We start from the raw sequence: 21,872 nt of genomic DNA, 5'->3' as shown, positions 1-21,872 counted from the left end.
TGTACATGATAAAAATACATAATTTTTGTTAATTGAAAAATAGATTTGTTCATTTATTATAAGGCATATCAGCTATAAATGTACAATAAATAATAAAAGACTTATACCAGGCAAGTTAAGATTTTGGAATAAGATAGTTACCATTAATTTGTACTTTAAACTTTTATGTATTATCAAGCCAAATCTGAAGTACTCAATTTTAGCAAAACTACAATTTTGCTACATATTGAGTACATTTGGATCTTTAAATTCATGTTGTAAGTAAAGCTAATTCTGTATTTTATTTGTATTGACTTGCTAATTGATTACAAGTTTAAAAAGAAAATTTAGAATAGGTATTCTTTAGGCCTGCACTGTCCAGTAAGGTAGCCACCAGCTCCATGTGGCTGTTGAGCACTTAAACTGTTACTAGTCCAAACTCAAATGTGCTGTTAAGTGTAAAATACACTCTGGATTTTGCAGACCATGTAAACTATCTCATTAATAATTTTACTTTTTAAATGTGACTGCTAGAAAATGTAAAAGTACAAATACAGCTTGTGTTACATTTTTATTGGACACCATTGGTCTATGCTATCCCATAGTCCAGGCAATATGTGATTAGGGCTTGAACTAGGAATGTTAAGACATTGAGAATAGAGGGACAGATTTGGATATATTTTGAGAAAAGTCTGTAGCACTTGGTAATTTTATATATGGTTAAGGGGATCTCAGACATAACTAGAGGATTTTTAATTTGGATGATAAGAAGATGGTAATATCATTAACCAAGAAAGGAAATGTGAGAAGGAGAGGGGGAACAGATCGTAACCATTGTTATTTTACTGACATATATCTTCACGAATTCATTAAAACTTGATGTAATGTTATCAGATAGTGATGTTTAAGAGTGTTCTCCCCTGTTCCCACCTATCTACCCACCCTTCTCCAGGATTTGAACTCAGAGGATCAAAAAGCCTTCAGTGTTGAACATACAAGCTGCAATGAGGAAGAAAATATTGCGAATATGAAAAAGAAGGCGAAAATAGGCATTCATCACAAAAATAGTCTCCCCAAATTCACTGTTCCAGCTAGTGGAAATACTATAGAGTCTCCTCTTCATGAAGACATCTCTAATTCAACATCATTTAAAGATGAGAAAATCATGGAGACTGATAGTGAACCAGAGGAAGGTGAAATTACAGACTCTCAGACCGAGGATAGTTATGATGAAGACATTACCAGTGAAGGCAATGTAACTGCAGAAGATAGTGAGGATGAAGGTGAGTAGATAATCATTATTTAAGTAAATACCCCAGTCTGGTAACTATATAAGAGCAAAACCGTTAAAAATGTTAGTGAGTCATCGTATACCTGCCGGAAAGTAAACATTATTTTAATGATGTTATTGAAAATTATGTGGGTTGCTACTTGGTTTTTAGAGAGTAGGATGTGAATACATGACTAATACTTGGACCTTCAGAAAGTTTCATTGTATTGAATGGCGTAGTCAATACAATACAAAACCAAGTTACCTGCATTCTAATCTTAAAATATAGATTAAGGCTGTTTTAGTGGGTTAGATATTTGTAGTCTACTTTTGTAATTAAGAGAGAAAAACAAGTTGTCTTTAAAAAGTATACATTATGAATTCAATTACATGGATATTATGGTAAATCTAATTTTTTTTTACTTGAATATATAAAGACATACTTTTAAAACACAGGATTTCATGTTACAGTTGGCCTTCTGTATCCATGGGTTCTGATTAGTGGATTCAAGCAACCTCAGATCAAACATATTCAGGGAAAAAAATGGATAGCTGCATCTGTACTGAACGTGTACAAACTTTTTTTTCTTGTTATTATCCCCTAAATACAGTGTAACTATATAGCATTTACGTTCTATTAGCTATAAGTAATCTAGAGATGATTTATATCATACAGAAGGATGCACATAGGTTATATGCAAATATGATACCATTTATATAAGGACTTGAGCATCCATAGCTTTTTGGCATATGGGGAGGGATCTTGGAACTAATCCCCCACAGATACTGAGGGCCAACTGTGTAGTGTATGAGCTTATTTTGTTCTTTGGTTCTCAATGTCATTTCTTTTGCTTTTATTTTTAAATTTATTTTATTTATTTTTTATTTTATTTTATTTTTTGAGACAGAGTCTTGCTCTGTTGCCCAGGCTGGAGTGCAGTGGTGCGATCTTGGCTCACTGTAACCTCCGCCTCCTGGGTTCAAGTTATTCTCTTGCCTCAGCCTCCCGAGTAGCTGGGACTACAGGCACACACTACCATGCCCAGCTAATTTTTGTATTTTTAGCAGAGACGGGGTTTCACCATGTTGGCCAGGCTGATCTCCAACTCCTGACCTCAGGTGATCCGCCCACATCGGCCTCCCAAAGTGCTGGGATTATAGGTGTGAGCCACTGTGCCTAGCCTTTTTTTTTTTTTTTTTTTTTTTTGAGACGGAGTCTTGCTCTGTCACCCAGGCTGGAGTGCAGTGGCCGGATCTCAGCTCACTGCAAGCTCCTCCTCCCGGGTTCATGCCATTCTCCTGCCTCAGCCTCCCGAGTAGCTGGGACTACAGGCACCCGCCACTTCGCCCGGCTAGTTTTTTGTATTTTTTAGTAGAGACGGGGTTTCACCGTATTAGCCAGGATGGTCTCGATCTCCTGACCTCATGATCCGCCCGTCTCGGCCTCCCAAAGTGCTGGGATTACAGGCTTGAGCCACCGCGCCCGGCCTTTTTTTTTTTTTTAAATGGACTCAATTTTTGTAACTTAAAATAATATAAAAATATTTGGGATCTTTTCAGATTCCAAAACCTTAAAAAAGAAAGAGTTGATTATTTGATAACTGTGATAGATGGTACATATCCTGCAACCTTTATGTTGATCACTTTAATAACAGTGTTAAGCCTTACCCATTGCTATGTATTATACAGCAGAATTTAAGAAGTTTGTTTTAGTCAGAATTAAGATTTTTGACCAACACTTTTTTATTTTATGGATGCCGCCTAGTTATCCCTATGAAGTTCTTTTTCATAGTAGTTAAATTAATATTTACTCACTTCTTTCCTTGGCAGACGAAGACAAAATTTGGCCCCCATGTATTAGAGTAATTGTCATTAGATCACCTGTGTTGCAGACAGGATCACTCTTTATCATTACTGCTGTAAACCCTGCTACAATTGGAAGGTAAAACAGTTAATATTATTATATCATTCTTTCAATTATTTCAGAAAGGCTTTATTGAGAGCATGTATTTTTGTTTGTTTGTTTTTTGTTTTTGAGACAGAGTTGTGCTCTTTTGCCCAGGCTGGAGTTCAGTGGCACGGTCTCAGCTCATTGCAACCTCCGTATCCTGGGTTCAATCAATTCTCCTGCCTCAGCCTCCTGATTAGCTGGGATTACAGGCATGCACCACCACGCCCAGCTGATTTTTGTGTTTTTAGTGGAGTCGGGGGTTTCACCATGTTGGCCAGACTGGTCTCGAACTCCTGGCCTCAAGTGATCCACCCACCTTGGGCTCCCAAAGTGCTAGGATTACAGGCACATAAGCCACCACGCCTCACCATAAGTTAAGCATTATTCTGTGTGCTGTGGATATAAAGAGGACTAATGCAAATCTCTACCCAAAGGAAGCACAGTCTGGGGGGAGAAAAAGACATGAGCAAATAATCACTGTGTGAAAGCACAGGAAGTCTAGAGTAGCAGTAAGGAAACTGGATAATCCATAACCAGGAGATTTACTGTTGATAGACATGTATTTTAACATTATCTATTCTTAAAAATCCTTTCCATGTCACTCTATAAGTGCTGCATTTATACAATATGCTTCAAAAATTATTAAAGACACTTTACTTCATTCTGCAGAGAAAAGGATATGGAGCATACTCTCCGAATCCCTGAAGTTGGTGTCAGTAAGGTAAGCTCTTTGATTTCTCAAATATAGTCCCCTAGATGTAAATTTTTATATTATTATTACAGTAGAAAGCTTAGGGGTTTTTCTCATTTAATAGGAAGGTTAATATACAGTGTAGTAATGGTAATGAAGGCAGTGCAGATTTGTTTATTTCAGTGCTTGAGAAAATAAAATTTTTTATCACAATTTGAATAAACAAAATTATGTTTATTTTTAAGAATCTGGACAAGAGTAGAAAACATATTACGTCTTAAAGTAGTACACATTTAATGAATATTTATTGAGTGAAATAAATAGGCTGTATTTTATGACAGTTAAAAATTGAATCTTACCTGGCTTCTGGCTACTTTAGGAGGTGGTTACTTTGAGCCAGAGGATTTTACAACCCAAGAATATATCCTATACCGCTCAGGGATCTTGTTTAAAACTTCCCCCAATTGATCATCTAATGGTTTCAGGAAAAAGAACAATTGAGTTTTCAAAACAAATAGAACAGAATTGCAACTCAAGTTATAAGTAGAAAATAACTAAAGGTTTAGCTCCTGATGCTCTTTATATATTTTTACTTTTTTTTTTTTTTTGAGATAGGATTTCACTGTCGCCCGGGCTGGAGTACAGTGATGTGATCACGACTCACTGAAACCTCGACCTCCCAGGTTCAAGCAATCCTCCCGCCTCAGCCCCACGGCTAGCTGGGACTACAGGTGTACTCCACCATGCCCAGCTAATCTTTATGTATTTCATAGAGATGCGGTTTCGCCTGGAGGTTCCCTAGGCTGGTCTCGAACCCCTGGGCTCAAGTGATCCACTTGCCTCGGCCTCCCAAAGTGTTGGGATTACAGGCGTGAGCCACCACGTCTGGCCAAGGCTCTTTATATTTCTCTTTCCTGTACTGTTTTCTCTCCTCTCTTATAGTTATCTTTTTTCCTTTTTTGCTTTTCTCTTTTTTTAACCTTCCATCGTTCCCATTTTGCTTTTATTTAATGGACCGTAATGTGGACCTAAAATAGATTTTATGTGATTTTTGTCTTTTTGGAATATAATTTCTCATTTTTAATTTGAAAGACCATTTACTTTCACTTTTTGGAGACTCATTCAGCAAGAGGAAAAAGTTCTCATAATTTTAATTCTAACCAGATTATCTTGCTTATTTGCTTTTTTACTATGACCTTGGGTCTCCTGCCTCCAAAAAAATAACACCTTATCTGTAACTTAAATAGCAAAGAGTTCCGAGATCCTTCCCCACTTTCCATCTAAACTATAGATAGTTCTATGGTGGCTTTCTTTTTTTTTTTTGATATAGAGACAGGTTCTTAACTGTGTTGCCCAGGCTGGGATGCAGTGGCACGCACTACAGCCCCTGACACCTCCTGGGCTTAAGTGATCCTCCTGCCTCAGTTTCCTGAGTAGCTAGCACTATAGGCACACACCACCACACCAGGCTTCTGGTGGCATTTCTGTTTTTTCTTTCTTTCTTTTAAACTAACATCCATTGGTGGGGTGGATAATTAGTTGGTGAAGTCAGTTTGATAGCACATATAACATGTATCCAAATAGAAACTTCTAAAAAAGAAACTTAATGTTAGGGGGAAAAACAAGTATTTGACCACTAGATAGAAGACTTTCTGAGTTTAGAAAATGGTAAAAATTACAAAGGACAAAATAATTTTGCTCTTTGTATGTTAAGAAACCAGTTTAGAAGGCAGACTCGGACAGGCACAACAAATATGACACAATATACATTATTTATTTTTGAAAAGTTCACGCGAATTTTTGTTTTCAAACCCCACTGTGACACCAGTAGATAAGTGAGCAAAAGATACATCAGGCAATTCACAGTTAAGGAAATATCATGGTTCATATATGAAAAGCCATTCAGTCTTTCTAGTAATCTGAGAAATACAGATGAAGCCAAGGTGTCAATTTTCATTCATCATTTATTAAATATCACTCCTATTGGAAAAGTAATTTAGAACAGCTTTTTGGAATAGGGTTTTGCAGTATGGAAAGACTTATTCTAAACAATCCAGTTGGAAAAAAGTGTATAAAGGACTTAAAAAGAAAATTTACAGAAGAGGAAACTCAAATGACTAATAAATATTAAAAAGAGTTTTGGGGGTTGGGCACGGTGGCTTACGCCTGTAATCCCAGCACTTTGGGAGGCTGAGGCGGGCAGATAACGAGGTCAGGAGATTGAGACCATCCTGGCATACATGGAGAAACCCCATTTCTACTAAAAATACAAAAAGTTAGCCAAGTGTGGTGGCAGATGCCTGTAGTCCCAGCTACTCAGGAGGCTGAGGCAGGAAAGTGGTGTGAACCTGGGAGGTGGAGCTTGCAGTGAGTCAAGATGGCGCCACTGCACTCCAGCATGGGTGACAGAATGAGATTCCGTCTCAGAAAAGAGTTTTGGTACTAATCAGGGAAATGCAAGTTAAAATCACAATGATAAAGCAATTTCACACCTCTTAGGCTAGCAAAAATTAAACATTTTGGCAATGTCAAGTTTTTGTTTAGTATACATAGAGCAACGAAGATTTTCACAGACTGCTGGTGGGAGTATGAATTGATACAACCACTTTGGAAAAACAGTTATCTAGTAAAGTTTAAGATTTGCTTATATTATGATTTAGCAATTCCATTCCTAGGTGCGTACTCCAGAGAAACACTTGCATTTTGCACACAAATAGATTGCAGGTACAAGAAGGTTTATAGTAATATTTAAAAAAAGTAGTAAAACCTTGGAAAAAACCCCTGAATGTCCATTTTCAGAAGGATGGATGGATAGATTGTGGTATATCCACACAATGGATTACCATTCAGCAAAATGAATGAACGACAGCTCTGTAACTGTATAACAACTGGATGAACCTCATGACTTAACGTTAAAGAAGCAAAATAAGAGGAATAGATAAAGTGCTATGGAAAAAGGAGGGAAAGATTAGTCCTAACTATTGAAGATCCTGGAAACTTCTCTGAGAGGTTGGCCTTGGGTGTTTCAAATCACATTTTGTATTAAAAATTTTTGGCCAGGTGTGGTGGCTCATGCCTGTAATCCCAGCACTTTGGGAGGCCAAGGCAGGAGGATCACTTGAACTCAGGAGTTCAAGACCAACCTGGGCAACATGGTGAAACCCCGTCTCTACAAAAAATACAAAAAATAACCAGGTATGGTGGCACACACCTGTCGTGCCAGCTACTCAGGAAGCTGAGGTGGGAGGATTGCCTAAGCCCAGGAGGTCAGGGCTGCAGGAAGCCGTGATCACACCACTGCACTGTAGCCTGCGTGACAGAGTGAGACTCTGTCTCCAAAAAAAAAAAAAAAAAAAGGAGTTTTTAATGATATGGACAAATACTTACATTAGGTCAAAATTTTTCAAATTATCTCTAGTACAAAAAGAGAAAAAGTAGGACATATTCTAAATTTTTCATGGTAGTTAAAGGTAGAATTATAGATGACATTTTCTTCTATAGCCTCTGTTTCTACCAGAAGCATATAATAGTTTGTGTTTCTAAAAAAGTGTTAAGTATAATAAAATGTAAATTATCAAAGACTCAAGTTAACATCATCATATCATACAGAAATTGTCCATAGTTTTGAAAAGTGTAGTAATTAATAATTGCTTGATTTTATTTTCTAAGTTTCATGCAGAAATTTATTTTGACCATGACTTACAAAGTTATGTCCTTGTGGATCAAGGCAGTCAAAATGGCACAGTTGTTAATGGAAAACAGATTCTTCAGGTGAGTGTATATGTATTAATTAGTTACCTGCACATTATTTTAAAACTGAATTTTTTTTATTTCTGAAGGCCATAATCTTTATCATTTGGTTCAGAGTAAAGCCCAAATGTGTTAGTCGGAAAGAAATTTCCAGAAAGGCTGAAAAAAGAATATAATCAGTGGGTCTTCCTTGGCTGTTGAGTTTTGACTTCTAATTGTGTATCTGTGCCTTATTTTCAGTTATGAATCCATTGTAAAGCTATTCAGAGTAAGTGTGTAAATGTCTCAATAACAACTTTGAAGGTCCTCCTTTTTTTTTTATTGTCTTAATGGAAATGCTGCTAAATTGAAAACTTCTTAAAGGCAAAAGCTATGTCTATTCAGTTAACACTTACATCCTCAGCATGTAACAAACTATTTGGCATATAATAAGAAAATATAGGGGCTGGACGCGATGGTTCATACCTGTAATCCCAGCACTTTGGGAGCCTGAGGCCAGTGGATCATCTGAGGTTAGGAGTTCAAGACAAGCCTGGCCAACACGGTGAAACTCCATCTCTACTAAAAATATAAAAATTAGCTGGGCTTGGTGGTGTGTGCCTGTTATCCCAGCTACTTGGGATGCTGAGGCAGGAGAATCGTTTGCACCAGGGAGGCGGAGGTTGCAGTGAGCCGAGATCATGCCACTGCACTCCAGCCTGGGCTATGAGGTGAAACTCTGTCTCAAAAAAGAGAAAAAGAAAATATAGGGAAGGAGGGAGGCCTTATTCTTAGTCTGTAAGAGTAAAAATGGAAATAAAACTGAGTTATCAAGAGAGAAGAAAAGGGAGATGTGATGCATTTATCCCATTCTCTTAACACTTCATCTTTTTTTACTATGATGATTATATGTTTTGGTAATAGATTGAAGTCTAGAATTGGATATTTCTGATTGGATAGCGAGATTGGTGGGTTTGACAAATTGCTCAGTTCAGCTGTCTTCATCTCCACTAGTAGAACTTTTTTTTATGCGTCATCAAGTTGGGGAAGTGTGTTTGTGTCTATTTCATTTACAGCTATTTTAAATATATTTTTAAAATTGTAATCAGACATTACTTACAATAGATGTAAGGTAACCATATGTGATTGTTTTGATTTCTGTTTTGTAAAATGTTTCCCCTCTAGCCGAAAACTAAATGTGACCCTTATGTACTTGAGCATGGAGATGAAGTGAAAATTGGAGAAACTGTCTTATCCTTTCACATTCACCCTGGCAGTGATACCTGTGATGGCTGTGAACCAGGGCAGGTTAGAGCCCACCTTCGCCTTGATAAGAAAGATGAATCTTTTGGTATGTGAAACAGATTAAATGTGGCTGTGATAACGTTCTCTTTCATTACCTAAGTGTTCTAAAAAATACCAGTCAGCTACTGGCTACGTGTCTAATTGATATGATACTGCATTGAGAGATATTTATACAAAGCTATTGGTCTTGTATCCAGTTGATGTAATAATAGATTGAGGGATATTTCAGTAAATATTACCAAATGAGACTAAGAAATGACATATATTTGGAATTTGAGACCTAGGCTAATAGATTATAATTGTAGTTGATTTTTCTGTGTAATAATTTAGCTTCATGATATGTAGCATTGGTCTGCTTTCTGACCAGGAAAGAGATTGATTAGCTCTGTTTCTTCTAATCCAGTTTAGTAGGCTTTTGAGTCAGACTGTAGTGGTAGTCAAATGTCCTTAGGAGCAGTTGTAATTGAAAAATTGGTAAGAGAGTAAATTTTAAGTGTTCTCATCATACACAAAAAAGTGATAAGTACACGAGGTAGTAATGGATATATTAATGAGGTTGATTTAGCCAGTTCACAATGTATACATATATCAAAAATCATGTTGTACACCATATATACACTTTTAATTTATCAATTAAAATAATTTAAAAAGTAATGACAATAAAGTAATAATTTAATAAAGATTGGTTTCCTTTTGACATGTATGTATTGATGTAAAAAAGTCATCCACAGTTGAACTCTGTCATGTAATATTAACATAGGAAATAATAGGCCAAGGCATTAAGGGTTGTTGATTGATATGTTTTCTGTCCTATTGATAGCTCATGCTGTATATTGTCTATGTACCATTATTTTTTATAATGGCACTGTAGGATATTACTGTTGTGCTTTCATCCCACCCATCTAAAGCTCTTAAAATTTAAATAGATGCTTTGAACTAGTAAGAGATCATCTTTTTTGACATAAATTTTCCCCCAAATGCCAAGTATGCGTGTTCATTGTTTATTTTTTGTTTTCTGATACTAATTTGAAAATGAGTATGTTGCATTACACAGTAACATGAATTTTGGTTTCTCTGACTTTTATTTTGCTTATGGCTATGTTCCTTTGCAAAATTTACTTAGTATTTCTGCATTTGAGATTGTGTTACAATAATCATATTGAAAAATCAAAATGTTCATTGTTCATTTTGGTATCTATACTGTAAGATTCCTATTATGTGTAGTTTTTGCTTTACGTCTCAAGTAGGTTTAGTTACCAAAATGCTGAAAGGACATCATCACAACCCTTTTATCCTTTATATTAATGTTTATTTCAACTTCTGGTTAATCGGAATGGCTACTAACGGGTTATATTAGTTTTTTATTAATTAAATAACATTAGTTTTAATTTTCTACAAAATCAGATTTAGTGGCTTTTTTTAACCAAACTTTTTTTCTTTCAGTTGGTCCAACACTAAGTAAGGAGGAAAAAGAGTTGGAAAGAAGAAAAGAATTAAAGAAAATACGAGTAAAATATGGTTTACAGGTGAGGATGTTAAATATTGTTTCATTTGTTAAGCTGTATATCTGGTTTTCAGTAAAAATGTCTTTAAATATGCTGAGTACATTTTATATATAAATAGTTGTGTAGTATGATTTTGTGATTTCTGTTAGTTTAGTGTTCTGGTATTCATAATCTAAAAACTACTGAAGTTGGAGTAGAAAAATGATAATAGCCTACATTTGAATATACATTTCTGGTTTTCAGAAAACTTGCATTAAGATGCCTTGACATAACTAGACATGGTAGTGTCTGTAGTTTGTAGTCCCTGGTACTTGGGAGGCTGAGGCAAGAGGATCACTTGCAGTGAGCTGTGATTGCACTTACGAATAGGCTTTGCACTCCAGCCTGGGCAATATAGCAAGATCTTATCTCTGCAAAGAAGATGACATTGATTGAACAACATAGTTGGAGAACTAATACGACCTGATTTAAAGACTTATTATAATTAAACTACAGTGATTAAGGTAGTATCATATTGGCATAAAGATAAATAGATGGATGGAACAAAATAGTCCAGGAGTAGATCCGTATATATGTGTGGACAGTTAATTTTTGATAAAGGCGTGAAGGCAGTTTGGTGGAGAAAGAGTGGTCTTTTTTTTTTTTTTTTTTTTTTTTTTGAGACAGAGTCTTATTCTGTCACCCAGGCTGGAAGCGTGCAGTGGCACAATCTCAGCTCACTGCTACCTCTGTCTCCTGGATTCAAGTAATTCTCCTGCCTCAGCCTCCCAAGTAGCTGTGATTGCAGGTGCCTGCCACCATGCCCGGCTAATTTTTGTATTTTTAGTAGAGACGAGGTTCACCACATTGGGCAGACTGGTCTCGAACTCCTGACCTCAGGTGATCCGCGCACCTTCGCCTCCCAAAGTGCTGGGATTAAAGGCATGCACCACTGTGCCCGGCCAAGAGTGGTCTTTTTCAACAAATGGTGGTAGAATAATTGGATGGCCTTACCAAAAAAAACAGCAGACAAAAAGAATATTGATCCATACCTTGAACAATCTATAAAAATGATCCAAAAATGGATCATAGATATAAAAATAAAACCTAAAAACTTTAAAACTTCTAGAAACTTTTTTTTTAAAGGCAAAGATTCTAACACCAAAAGCACAATCCTTAAGAACAACTTGATAATCTGTATTTCTTCAAAATTAAAAATTTATGTTTTTCCAAAGACACTATTAAGAGAGTGAAAAGACAAGCCATAGACTGGAGAAAATATTTGCAAATCATGTATCTGGTCAAAGACTTCTATATCTAGAATATACAAAAAACTTTCAAAACTTAATAAGAAGAAGACACCTCAGTTAAAAAATGGGCCAAAGATTTGAATAGATACTTCGCCAGAGAAGGTATGCTGATGGCAAATAAACACCCGAAAAAATGTTCAGTGTCATCAGTCTTTAAGGAAATGAAAATTAAAACCACAATGAGATACCACTACAAATCTGTTAGAATGCCTAAAATTTTCAAAACTGACTGTAACAGGTATTGTAAGGGTTGTGGAGGAACTAGAAATCTCATACACTGCTGGTGGGAATGTAAAATGGTGCAGTTGCTTGGTAGTTTCTAAAAATTTAACATACACCTATTTTACAATTCAGCTATTCTACTCTAAGACATTTAACCAAGATAAATGCAAGCATATGTGCATAAAAAGACCAGTAAGCAAATGTTCATTGCTTTTTTTTTTTGAATAACCAAAAACTGAGAAAAACTCAAATGTCCATCATATATGGATAAGCAAACTATGGTGTATCTATATGGTGAAAATACTACTTAGCAATAAAAAAGCAGGAACTAGTAATATAGGCCACAACCTACCTGGATGAATCTCAAAATAGTTATGTTGAGTGAAGCCAAATAAAACACGTATATGTGCTGCCACTTGTAGAACCGTTTCACTATTCACTGATTTCCAGCTTGTCTGAGGTCAGTGAGATAGAACACACTCTCATACAAGTTACATGAAGCAAACTTATGACTTACAAATAGGCAGCAAGGGACGACAGAAGCCTGGGATTTATTGTGAAACCACCCCCCAAAGGTCAGAAAGCTGCCTTGTGGGTGAATGGAGCCTCAACTTTGTATGTCCTACTTGCACAACAGTTGAGGGACCCTGGAAAGCAGCCCACCTTGGGTTATGTACCTCAGGGTCGTTTGACTCACTGGGCTACAATGTTGAAGGATATCCTGTTTCCAGGTGGGGACTGGAACAGCCTGGACTGTTTCAGCCAATCCCTCCTTACCTCAGGATGTTGCATTCCCAGCACATTCTGGTTGGTGTTGAGAACTACCAACAAGAAAGTGGAAAGAACTGTTCTGCACCATTTATATAAACTTCTAGGAAAGCAAACTAATGTATTGTGACAGAAGGAAGAAGAGTGATTGCTTAGACAAGGTTGATGCTACACAGGGAAGGTCTGGAGAGTTGGATTACAAAGAGAGACAAGGACACTTTTGGGAGAGATGGGTTTGTTTATTATCTTGCTTATGGTGATAGTTTCATAGGTCCATAAATCTCAAAAGCATCTCATTGTACGCTAGCTATGTATGATTTATTTATATTAATTATACCTCAATAAAGGTTTTTTTAAAAAAAGTTACCGCTTAATCCTGTAAATAGACCAGGGAGGCAATTAATTAATGTTTCTAGTTTACTTTTGAGAAACTAAACCTTAGTAGCCCAGCTATTAAATGGTAGAGCTAGATGTAGAATCTAGGTCTTAAGTATATTTGTGCTGAATTTTTACACTTCATGAAGATATGGAAAAAGAAGTTGCTGCCAAAATAACATATTTTTCTGTCAAATTGTGTTTTTTTTGTTGTTGCTGTTTCACTAAGGTAGAGAAATCGTAGAAAAAAACAAGATAGGCCAATTTTGGGGGAAAGTAGAAGACATTTAAGGAGAGAATAAAATTGTTTTCTCAAAAATTTTAGCTCAATTTCTTTATTGTCTTCTGGGGGAAGAACTTACTAGGATAGGTAGTTCTATATTTTTCTTCTCTTTTTAAAAGCAAAATTAATTAAAAGCTTCTGTTGTACCTTCGTTGAGTTGCTCTCCAGTCCCTAGCATCTCTCTGGATGAGTATCATACTTTTTATATAAAGATCAGCAAGTTATAACAAAGGGAAAGGGAAGGCTTCTATGAATGCTGAATTGACTACCCCTTCTTTGTGCCACCACCACACCTTGTGTATACCTTTATCGAACCACTCATACTGTAATAGGCCAAAGGTTATGCACATCTTCCTTCTGGCATTTCATAACCTAGCATGGAGCTTGACATACTCTTTATCCAGTGAATGTTTGTTAAGTGACTAATTAGTCACTTAAATGGAGCTTTATTGAAGTAAAAAACTATTATTGCCAGGTTAAATGGGTTTTTTAAAAGTCTCTACATTTCTCCCTTCCAAGAAACAGTATCGAACTACTGTAGGTCCCTTGGAACTTTCAGTTTCTTAGAGAAAAGGGGAGATAGATTTTTTCCCAAACCCCAGGGATTCTGTATTTTTCTTCAAATACTAGTCGTTCGTATGACGAGAACGCAGCATTGAGTCAGAATATACTATATTTTCACCGTATCATCTTCTTATGTATATGTATGTTGTGGCATAACTTGAAATAATATAAACATTTTAAAGGGGATAGAATAAAAGTAGCATATCTAATATGATAATTTATTCATATCTTTTTTTTATAACTTTAATATAAATCAAGTAGAGATGGGAGTCTTGCTATATTGCTCACACTGGTTTCAAACTCCTGACCTCTAGCTCTCCTCTTGCCTTAGCTTCCCAGAGTGCTAGGATTATAGGCATGAGCCACCATACCCGGCAATTTCTTCATATCATAGCTTGTTTTATTTTATTGTTTATAGAGGCCACATTGAACCATATTCGTTAAGTAAGGCACATGTACAGAAATTGTCTTATTTATCAGCTTTCTCTTCCTCAATGAATATTTTGTGTTTATTAAGAATACAGAATACGAAGATGAAAAGACATTGAAGAATCCAAAATATAAAGATAGAGCTGGAAAACGTAGGGAGCAGATTGGAAGTGAAGGAACTTTCCAAAGAGATGATGCTCCTGCATCTGTTCATTCGTAAGTTTTGAATTACAGTGGCTCGAAACATCCTTTGTTCATAATCACATTCATAGGGTGGTCTGATGTTCAGGGCTATATATCCTGATAGGTGGCCTATTTATTTATTTATGAGATGGAGTCTTGCTCTGTCGCCCAGGCTGGAGTGCAGTGGTGTGATCTCAGCTCACTGCAACCTCCGTCTCCTGGGTTCAAGCAGTTCTCCTGCCTCAGCCTCCTGAGTAGCTGGGATTAGAGTTGCGTGCCATCACGCCCAGCTAATTTTTGTGTTTTTAGCAGAGGCAGGGTTTCACCATGTTATTGGCCAGGCTGGTCTTGAACTCCTGACCTCATGATCCACCCGCCTTGGCCTCCCAAAGTGTTTAGATTACAGGCGTGAGCTACCATGCCTGGCTGATAAGTGGCCTTAAAATGAATGCTTTAACAATAAAATGGAGACACTAAGTCTATTTATACTTTCCACTAATCTTAGAATTCCATTATCCCCTAAAAAATTGCTGAGCATATATATGAGTACCTGTACTTAAACACACGTATATGTATGTTAACAGTCTAGCCACACAGTTGAGTGTATATGCTTTTATATGCTAGATATCTAGAAGCCTAGACTGGTAAGAACTTGGTATGGACTAGTATTTTTTAATAATTATTTTAATACTCAAATACTTCTGTTCTTAATGACCGTGAAATATAATTTTTCTTATTTATTTTTCTCTGATTCAGTTTTCTCTTGGCAAAGTAGTTTGGATAAAAATGAAAAAAGGTGATTTTTGAGGCCTACAATATGACCATATTTCTGCATTTAATCAAATATTAGCTACATTTTTTTCCTCAGAATATAAATTTTGAGTTTAGTTAAAATTTAAATTTTTCATATAGAACTAATAACTAATTATAAAGTTTTGATTCAGTATCATATTGCATTGACGCTAAGAGTTTTATGGTTACAAATGGCAACAATTTTCTCTTGATGGTACATAAAATAATGGTGTACCTTAGAGTTGATGGAGTTTGATCCATTACCAACATTTTATTTAATGAAATACAGGATTACAAAACAGGTACACTAAGCAACATGACACTTTTTTTTTTAAGTTTAATATTTAAAATATAATCTTGGAGAATATAAAGAGTGCATTCAAATTAACTAAGATAAATTTAAAATAAAACACATTGGTTTGACATTGCTTGGTTATTAATTGAAGGGCTAACAGCATATTTTGTGGAACTGAAAAGATATAATAGAACATAAAATACCCTTGAATTAGCAGAGTATAGAATCATAGGACAAAATGCAAACAGTGATTAAGAAGTTTTATTTCATTTGAACTTCTTAATATATAACATGTACAGAAAAGAACACAGATTATAAGTATATAGCTCAGTGATACATCATAAAATTAACGTATTGCAGAATACACGTTTCTTGGACAAGAAATAGAAAATTATCAGTAACCCCAGAAGCTTATTCTCCCTGTGCCTTGCCTAATCACTGTCCTGCTCTCCTCCTCAAAGGTAATCACCATCCTGACAGCAATAGATTAATTTCACTTATTTTAAAATTTTAAAGAAATGGAACAATTCAATATTTATTTTGTGTCTATATTCTTTTTGTTCCACATTATTTTGTTATGTATGGTTTATTTTTATTACTGAATAATATTCTACTGTATGACTATACCACAATTTATCCATTTTAATCATTGCCAGACATCTGGATTGTTTCTGATTTGTTGCTATTAGATTTGCTGGAAGAACATTGTTGTATGTGTCTTTTGGTGCACATGCTTTTCTAAGTAGGACATGTACCAGTGGAATTTGTGTGTCTTCAACTTTGTTAGGTAATGCCAAGCGGTTTTCTAAAGTAGTTGTACCAATTATTTTTAATTCATGAATTTGTTATAAATGTGACCTAAAAGATCTTTTATCAATCAACTATCATTTTAATATTCCTTAAAGTGAAATTACTGATAGCAACAAAGGTCGGAAGATGTTGGAGAAGATGGGTTGGAAGAAAGGAGAGGGCTTGGGGAAGGATGGTGGAGGAATGAAAACTCCGGTAAGACTTGCATTTTCTTGTATTCATTTATTCCTAGAGCAGATATTTACTGTGTACATTAATGTGCCAAACATTGCCTTAAGTGTTAAGAATATAGTAGAAAGCAAAAGCAGACATGATTACTGCCTTTGTGGCATTCACAATTACCAGATATATACACGTGCTTTGTTTTGTGTTTTATATTTTTAGAAAGCCTCTTTTTGAGTTTTTTTTTTTCCTACATTAAAGCTAGGGTAAAAAGTGCTGTTTCCTGAGCCAAAGGTTCTTCTGTGTTTTAGAGTCATTTTTAATAACTGTCATACTGTGCCTGGTGCTGAGCACTCAAGAACAATCACAGTGTTAGTTTACAAACAGGTGGATTCTGTGTGAGCTGAAAAGTCTGTTAGGTTCAAGAATCAGAGCATGTTAACATGGAATATAGAGAATAATGTCTGGAAAACGACATAGTGGTTTAATTAATGGTCCCATTGTTCATAGGAGGTTTGGGTTATCTTTCACACAAACCTTAAGAAGTAACCTGACTGTAGAACTTTCTGGATAATGACTTAGTACCTAAAGAAATAATAGATGGATCAGTGTGAGTATATTCCAGCTTTCTCATTTTTTTTGAGTTACAGTGGAAAGAACTAGGATTTTGTAGTCAGACCTAGGTTAGAATATGTGCTCTGTCATTTACTAGCTATGTGGCTTTGGGCAAGTTTGGACTTTAGTTTTCTTATGAAAAAATGGGGATAAGAATTCTTTTTCAGGGTTATCTTGAAGATAAAGCCCCTAAGCATTGTACCTTACATTAGGCACTCAGTAAATGTTAGCTTTGAATGTTCTTAAAATATTGAGAAGTGCTCCCCTCCTGTTATGAAAATAAACAATCAGATTCTTTTTATGGTTATTAATGTTTAACCTGCTTGTTCCACTTACTTAGGTAAGGATAGGACAGTGGGTTTAAACATATCCATTGCCTTTATTTCTGTTGAGGGTGGAATGACATACTCTGCAGCATCTAAATGAAGTTTGGTGATTGCTAGTTAAGGAGCACTCTATTTTCTGTAAAGTAGGCTGTACTTATTGACAGGCAAGACAACATAGAAAAATGAGTGTAAGTTCCATGTATAAAAGTATATATATTCCTGCATGTATTAGATGCATTTGACAGGTTTTTCTTTTGCATCAATCTGTAATAAATCAAAAAATTATAGAGTCCTAAGTTGGACACAGCAGATTTCAATGTGTTTAGACTCTAAAATAAGTCCTCTGCTCAACTTTTGGTAACAGATCCAGCTTCAGCTTCGGCGAACACATGCAGGCTTGGGGACAGGCAAACCATCCTCAATTGAAGATGTTCACCTTCTCCAAAACAAGAACAAAAAAAACTGGGACAAAGCACGAGAGCGGTTTACTGAAAACTTCCCAGAAACTAAGCCTCAAAAAGATGACCCAGGGACCATGCCTTGGGTAAAAGGGACTTTAGAGTGAAGGTTAATCATAGAAGAAAACTCTAGCTTTTTTAAAAATAGAATTTGGAAACTCTTATTTTTTCTCCCCAAAAGAATCAGCAGCACGGGGGAACTGTGTCACAGTTTACCTCTTCCTGATTCAGAAATGTGTATGGTTTGCAGCTTTTAAAAACCATTTTTTAAAAACTAATAAATAGTGACTGAACCAATTTATGCAGTAAATAGACTAAAGTTCACAGGGCACGGATGAGTTTATCCAACTTCGTTATTTTATCTTGTCATTTACAACATCCATATAAGCAACTAGCCATATACGCAAAATTCATATAACTACTGACTTAAATGTACATCTATCTGTTCTTGTCTCCATATATTCATGTAAGATGCACAACAAAAGAAACATCAAAAGTTTATAAAAATAAATCTGACTATATGCATCCTCATTTATGCCCTTTAGAACCTAGATTAAAAATGTTGAGAAGACATGGGTAGTGGCGCATACATTTTGTTATCCTTGAAATAAATAGCCTAAGTCATATTATTGAAGAACTAATGAACAGGTAACATGTTGTAGAAAATTAGCCTTTCATTGTTTTCTTCTGTGAAGAATCTGTTGCTATGTACTATATATTCAGCATTTATATTTGGTTTGTTTCATAGCTAATGAGGTATTTGAATACATATTGAAATAGTGTGCTGGCATTTGTAGTTTTGATAAAGACCATTGCAGGCAATGGAATTGTGCCAGAGAAATCTGATTTCTAGTACAAAAGGAATACTTAGCCAGGGCCTCAAGCTCAAGATACTTACTGAAAACGTCCTCAATTGCAATAAAAACATTATAACATGAAAAAGAGTGGTTTGTTGAACCAGTGATTTAAATGTATTGATCTGCTTTGCCAGAATTTTCTAGTTTAAATTGGCAGAATTATAACAAAGGGGAGCCTCAAATATTAGACAATTGCAGTGCGGCTTTCTGGGTGCAGGTGTCACTGCTCTGCCACCTATCACTGTTCTGTTCAGTTTTTCTCTTGGGTGTTTGCTGGGAAGTTAACACTGGAACTGACCCTTTTCTGGCAGTGAATGTAAGCTCTAGCTCCCCCATCTACTATAAAGAAATGTCTTCAAGATGTAGAAATAAGGAATATTCTGAAAATAAAAATTATACAGTAGTAAAGGTAATTCAGAAAGAAAAAGCTACCTGTTAGAATTTCCAGTCTAAATGGCACAGGGTAGTTAGGGAGAAAGGGGGATGGAGAAAAAGAAACTATGACTAAAGATGAGAGGTGTGAACGAGTTGTCAAGTTCCTATGGGCTTAAGCTAGGACAATCAGGCCCTAAACTCCAAATTTGGATAAAATATCTCTTTGCATTCCTCTTGGCCACGTGCATAGTCTGACACATATGTATGTACAATTAGACTTGCAGGCTGCAGGAGTGCCCTGCATTGTTTTCTTTTAATTAGAAATAAAAAGTATTAGTCTAAATGTGGTTCTGGTGCTGGTGCCCTGTTTATACATAACAATATAGGACACCCCCAAATAGGTTTTGCTTCTGGTGAATCTTGGTCATTGGGTTAGTATATGACTGTCTATAATGTTTTCCATTTGTATTATTATATTGGGGAAAACATTTTTTATCATTTTCTATTAAGAAAATGGAAAACTTAAATATGGTGTTGAAAATGGAAATACATGTGATATTTGCATTATTAAACCCTTTTGCAGATCTAAAGTCTCACGGTTCCACTATTAGTGGTTAAAGTATTGAATAATGTCTGGGTCTATTTCCATCTGTAAAATAAGAATATTTGTCTCACTTGTCTGTCATGAATAGCAAATGAGAAAATGTATATAAAAGCACTTTGTAAATTGTAAAAGTAGTACAGATGTGAGCTTCTATTTGTTTAGAAGCATAAATGTGAATTATGTACAGTTTGAATTATGCATAAATTTTTTGTCTAATTTTAAATATTTGTTTAATCACACAATACATTTTCTAACTGAGTAGCTTTTAAGTATGTATTTTAAGTGGAGCTGCAAGTTCCTGAATGTTGAGAAATCTAACATCTAATATTTTTGCCAGAACATGAGAAGCTGGCAAAGTTGAAAACAGAAGAAACCTTCAACATTAAAGTAAAATAGAAATTTTTTCCAGTATTAAATAGAGGAAGCACTCTCATTGTCAAAGAGAAACTTTTTTCTGCTTTTGAAACAAGTATTACTTCTGATGTTTCATTTTTATCCTGAATTTATAGAAAGTAATGGTTTACGCAAATCAAAAACCTTCTGACTTTTCATAGAAAGATTATTTTTTATTTTTTGTGATTTTTATTTTTATTTATTTATTTTTTTGAGACAGAGTCTTGCTTTGTTGCCCAGACTAGAATGCAGTGGTTCTATCTTGGTTCACTGCAACCTCAACCTCCTGGGTTCAAGCGATTTTCGTGCCTCAGCCTCCCAGGTAGCTGGATTACAGGTGCATGCCAACATGCCTGGCTAATGTTTGTATTTTTAGTAGAGATGGGGTTTCACCATGTTGGCCAGGCTGGACTCCAACTCCTGACCTCAGGTGATCTCCCTGCCTCGGCCTCCCAAAGTGCTGGGATTACAGGCGTGTGTGAGCCACCATACCTATCCAAAAGATTATTTCTTAATTTGACATATTTTTAAAGAGCAGGCAAAGAAGATAGAAATCTCAAACAAGGGAAAGCAAGAGACATTGGAGATTGCATACAAAGGCCATTCTGTAAAGTTGCAGGACTGAGGGATGTCCTTGGCAGGGGGCCAGAAAGCACTTGTGGACCCCAAACCCAAAGGCAGTCTCAGGAACAGTTGAAAGTGTTTTCCCCACCATCTTGTTGTAAGTGTGCTTCTTTTAGTAGGGTATAACTTATATTTCTGCTCTGAATCTTTGATTCAAACATTTCATTTTACTTTTTCAGCCTTTAAAGTGGAAATGCATTTTGATTCTTTAAAATGAGGCAGTGGTTACTTATGTTTCTGTGTGTTTCAGGGCCCAGGCTGTCTCTTCTGCTTTTCTGTTTTACTAATCTTAGTGTTGGCTTATAGCCTTGTAGTTGCAAAATGGCTTTTGAAACTTTAGACATCATATTTGTACCTAAAGCAAGAAGAAAGAGGAAAGAGCAGAGTGTAGTGTTAGTTCTCTTTTTTTAGGAAAACAATAGCTTACTCAGAAGCTGACTTCTTGGGGTCATTAGCCAGAACCGGATAGCATGGCTACCCATAGAAGAGATGCTATAAAAGTAGCCAACAAGATGGTCACATTTGGCTTAAGCCAGTCATGAACCATCACCTGCAGCTGAGAATGTTGCCATTGGGATGAAATACATTCAGTGAACCAAGCAGAAGGGGGCAGTGGATGTTGAATGGGGCAGGTAGGTAACTGTGCTAGATAACGTACCTGTCCATCAGTGGGGACTAGGGGTTGCTTAAATTGTGATGCATCCCTACTATGTAATACTTTCTAGCCATTCAAATGAATAGGATAGAACTGTGTATACCCTAGTATAGAAGAATATCTTACAAAGCAGATTGTAGCAAAGTATATATGGCATAATCCCATGTTTATTTTTAAATTACAAAGGTACATATTGAGTTGTTGATTACCCAGAGTGAGCAAACTTTCACATTTTATTATTTCTTTATTTGAACTTTAAAAAAGTAAACAGGTGTGTGGTTAATGTGTATGTATATACACGTTTGTGCTAAGAATTTACCCAGAAGTGGGTAAATTTGTGGTTAAGCCTTCATGGCTCAAACC

The 21,872-nt window shown here is 35.8% G+C and overlaps 1 protein-coding gene across 2 annotated transcripts in view; it reads left to right on the top strand.

The window, feature by feature from the left end:
* AGGF1 (angiogenic factor with G-patch and FHA domains 1) overlaps nt 1-21,872 on the top strand; it is an 84,615-nt gene that overhangs the window by 12,720 nt on the left and 50,023 nt on the right. Inside the window, exons 6-14 of one of the 2 annotated variants that reach the window (XM_050795668.1) lie at nt 932-1,262; nt 3,080-3,191; nt 3,870-3,921; nt 7,561-7,662; nt 8,806-8,971; nt 10,369-10,451; nt 14,449-14,576; nt 16,536-16,635; nt 17,908-20,041. In XM_050795668.1, the coding sequence (XP_050651625.1) occupies nt 932-1,262; nt 3,080-3,191; nt 3,870-3,921; nt 7,561-7,662; nt 8,806-8,971; nt 10,369-10,451; nt 14,449-14,576; nt 16,536-16,635; nt 17,908-18,108 (1,275 nt within the window). In that variant the 3' untranslated portion in view covers nt 18,109-20,041. Of the gene's footprint in view, nt 1-931; nt 1,263-3,079; nt 3,192-3,869; nt 3,922-7,560; nt 7,663-8,805; nt 8,972-10,368; nt 10,452-14,448; nt 14,577-16,535; nt 16,636-17,907; nt 20,042-21,872 lie in introns of those variants that run through there. The other variant, XM_050795669.1, reaches the window with a different exon arrangement.

The sequence above is a fragment of the Macaca thibetana genome, chromosome 6 (assembly GCF_024542745.1).
Source record: "Macaca thibetana thibetana isolate TM-01 chromosome 6, ASM2454274v1, whole genome shotgun sequence".
Taxonomy (NCBI): Eukaryota; Metazoa; Chordata; class Mammalia; order Primates; family Cercopithecidae; genus Macaca; species Macaca thibetana.
Note: the sequence above shows the minus strand (reverse complement) of the source record. Positions and strands in the feature narration are given on the sequence as shown.